General features: G+C 40.6%; 1 protein-coding gene across 1 annotated transcript in view; it reads right to left on the bottom strand.

The window, feature by feature from the left end:
* The window catches only part of sidt2 (SID1 transmembrane family, member 2), a 19,185-nt gene that overhangs the window by 10,599 nt on the left and 5,903 nt on the right, over positions 1–2,683 (bottom strand). The window contains exons 5-11 of the mRNA XM_020586093.1: positions 2,552–2,645; positions 2,058–2,116; positions 1,808–1,834; positions 890–928; positions 732–809; positions 522–584; positions 57–172 (exon numbers count right to left, since the gene is read on the bottom strand). Of these exons, the coding sequence (XP_020441749.1) occupies positions 57–172; positions 522–584; positions 732–809; positions 890–928; positions 1,808–1,834; positions 2,058–2,116; positions 2,552–2,645 (476 nt within the window). The remainder of the gene's footprint in view (positions 1–56; positions 173–521; positions 585–731; positions 810–889; positions 929–1,807; positions 1,835–2,057; positions 2,117–2,551; positions 2,646–2,683) is intronic.

Here is a 2,683-nt window from a genome sequence, read left to right as displayed (position 1 = left end):
ATTACAAGCAATGCTGACTTGAAATTAATGAAATACGAGTAATGCGTAAGGCGTACCTTGGTACGGACAATGTTCTTGTCTGAGTCGATGTCTTCCAGCGTGTCATAGTCATCCTCCTCCACAGAGCTCAGAGACTCCTGCCTGCTTCGTCCAACACTCTCCAATGATCGCTCTGAAGACAAGTGAGAGGATGAACAAAAGAAAAGAATCTTTCACTTCACTGGAGGGACAATCTGATCTAGACGGCCATCTACATTGTTATAAAATGTTTTGATGCAAACACATTACACCTTTAAAATTTCTTTGCAATTTTCAAATATATTAACCAGAAAATCAGAATGGTTGTTGGTACTTTACAACACCAATGTTTAGCTGTTTATTTCAGTATCATAAAAGATTAGGAATCTGGTCTCTTTCTGGCATCAACATCTCAAGTCTCATTGACATATGATTCAAATAGAGTTGATTGGTTTGGTGGAAATCTCAGAACTGATTTGGCCAATTATGTGGCAGTGTGTCACCGATGTGGATGGCTAAGTGGTGAAGGTGATTGAGGATTGGTCGACGTTTGAAAAGCTCCTGCCCTGATGAATAAAAGCACACAGAAAACCAGTGAGGAACAGGAGCTGTTCACAGGGAACCAACTGCAAGCCAGGCTGTGGAGACATAATGCAGAATGACAACGGTGGGCCACAAACAATGTGTGTGTGTGTGTGTGGGTTGGTCCATACCCATGTATCCATAGTTGTTGTCAGTTGAGGTGGCGCTGTCGGTGATGGCCTCTGAACTCAGAGTGCTGCCGTTGTCAGCTGTTGGAGAAAGGGGAGAGAAATGTTTAAAATTCACATAGATTAAAACATAAACAAAACCAAAATGGTTCAAAACTCACCAATGGAGCCATATTCATATGGCGAGACTGGACTCCTGCCTGTTGAGACATGCACACATGTAAAAATCGAAGCTGATTACCAAAAGCGCATGCGCAGACAAGCATGTGGAATACCCATAATCGTTAGTATCTTAACAATCCACACTAAAACATCACTGCAGCTGAGTTGTTAGTACATAAACACAGAATAATGACAAGGGCATCGAGACATGGCCAGCAGTTTCTTTTCAGGCTCAAAATGCTTGAAAAGAAAAAAACACATATCTGAAATAACAGTTTGAGTTAATGAATTAATGAACGTGAGTACACAGTGGTGCAGATGCTGATTCGCTGTGAGGAGTAGTGACTGCTGCAGTGAGAGGGAACTGTTTAAAAACTGTAAGCATTATGTGGTTTAAAATCAAGTATTGTCAGCATGCCCTGCACTGAAGAGATACAGATGCACACAGCGAGGCAAACCTGAGCTGAAGAACACACACACACACACTTTGATCTTAATGATTATCTCCAGTATGTTTTCCATGGAACAACTTCTATTTTATGCTCTTTAGCATTAGCACCTACAATGGATATACAGTACGTGTGTTTCTTCAGTCAACAAACTGTACAGTTGTGAGGACTTAGGGTAGAAGGAGAACACTGATGAAATATGTGATGAACAGGATGATGAACATACTTTGTGGTTAGTTGTACCTAACAAGTGGATCATGTGCATCTGTATCTCTAGATCTTGGATTAGTGCCATGTTTATGTGACTACACAGTCCACAACAGCTAAGCACATCACTTTATTTTCCTTCTAAGAATAAGAAAGGAGAGTTACACTATGCAAACTAATGCATGCAGAGCATCCACGGACAAGCAACACACTGTGAGACAGGACAATCAGTGCACAATAGGAGTAACTGTGTTGTTATACCGTCTCGGTTCTTCCCAAGCAGAGAGGCTGCACCACACATTAGCATGAGGGGAAGAGAATGAGAGACACACCGAAACATTACAGTCTACATAAAAAGAATTTAATGGTTATTATACAGCATATTTATAGTGTATATTATGGCATAGACTCTGCAGTACAGTGTCATGGCTTCTAAAGAAAATGATATCCTCCACACACCCTTTATTGAGCCCATAATGGGCCAGTCCATCATAGCTAGTTGCTGGGTTACCTGTCTCAGCAGGCGACATGTCAGCAGGGTTCTGAAACACCTCTCTCTTCTTATTCATTCTGCAGAAACAGAGAGGAAAGGATGCAAATTAACATAATTTGCAGTGGACTTTTATACATCTACATTCACTGATCATAGATCAAGCGTCCTGGGATAAACTGTGACCAATAATATATGTCTAAACAGTGTCAACTTGTACTGCTGTTCTTTTTGTGTGATGTTAATGTACACTTTCTGGCCTCTTAGGTTAATCTAATGAAGGTTAATAAAGTTGTCTTAAATGATGTGAAACCATAACTAAACCAGAAGCTTTATCTACTGTAATAAGTACTGTCAGTACCAGAGTGAAAAGGGAAGCTATTTCTGTCACTTTTAAAGAAAAGTGATTTCAAATACAAATATCTCTGAACTCGAGCAAGCCCGTATAACATTAAATGAAGGAAATACAGTAACTAACTGTTGGTTTGGTTGCAGAGAAAAGTGTAAAATCCTACCGCATCTTCTCTACACAGGCCACCAGCAAGGTGAGAAGGTAGAAAGAGAGGAAGATGCCCAGGCAGAACAGCATGCCCATCACATATGCCTCCGCTGTGGAGTGTGGAGACACATATATTTAAGCTCATTTA

Source organism: Monopterus albus, unplaced genomic scaffold (assembly GCF_001952655.1).
Source record: "Monopterus albus unplaced genomic scaffold, M_albus_1.0 scaffold8.1, whole genome shotgun sequence".
In the NCBI taxonomy this organism is placed as follows: domain Eukaryota; kingdom Metazoa; phylum Chordata; class Actinopteri; order Synbranchiformes; family Synbranchidae; genus Monopterus; species Monopterus albus.
The sequence above is the reverse complement of the archived record's forward strand: the minus strand, read 5'-3'. Positions and strand labels throughout refer to the sequence as shown.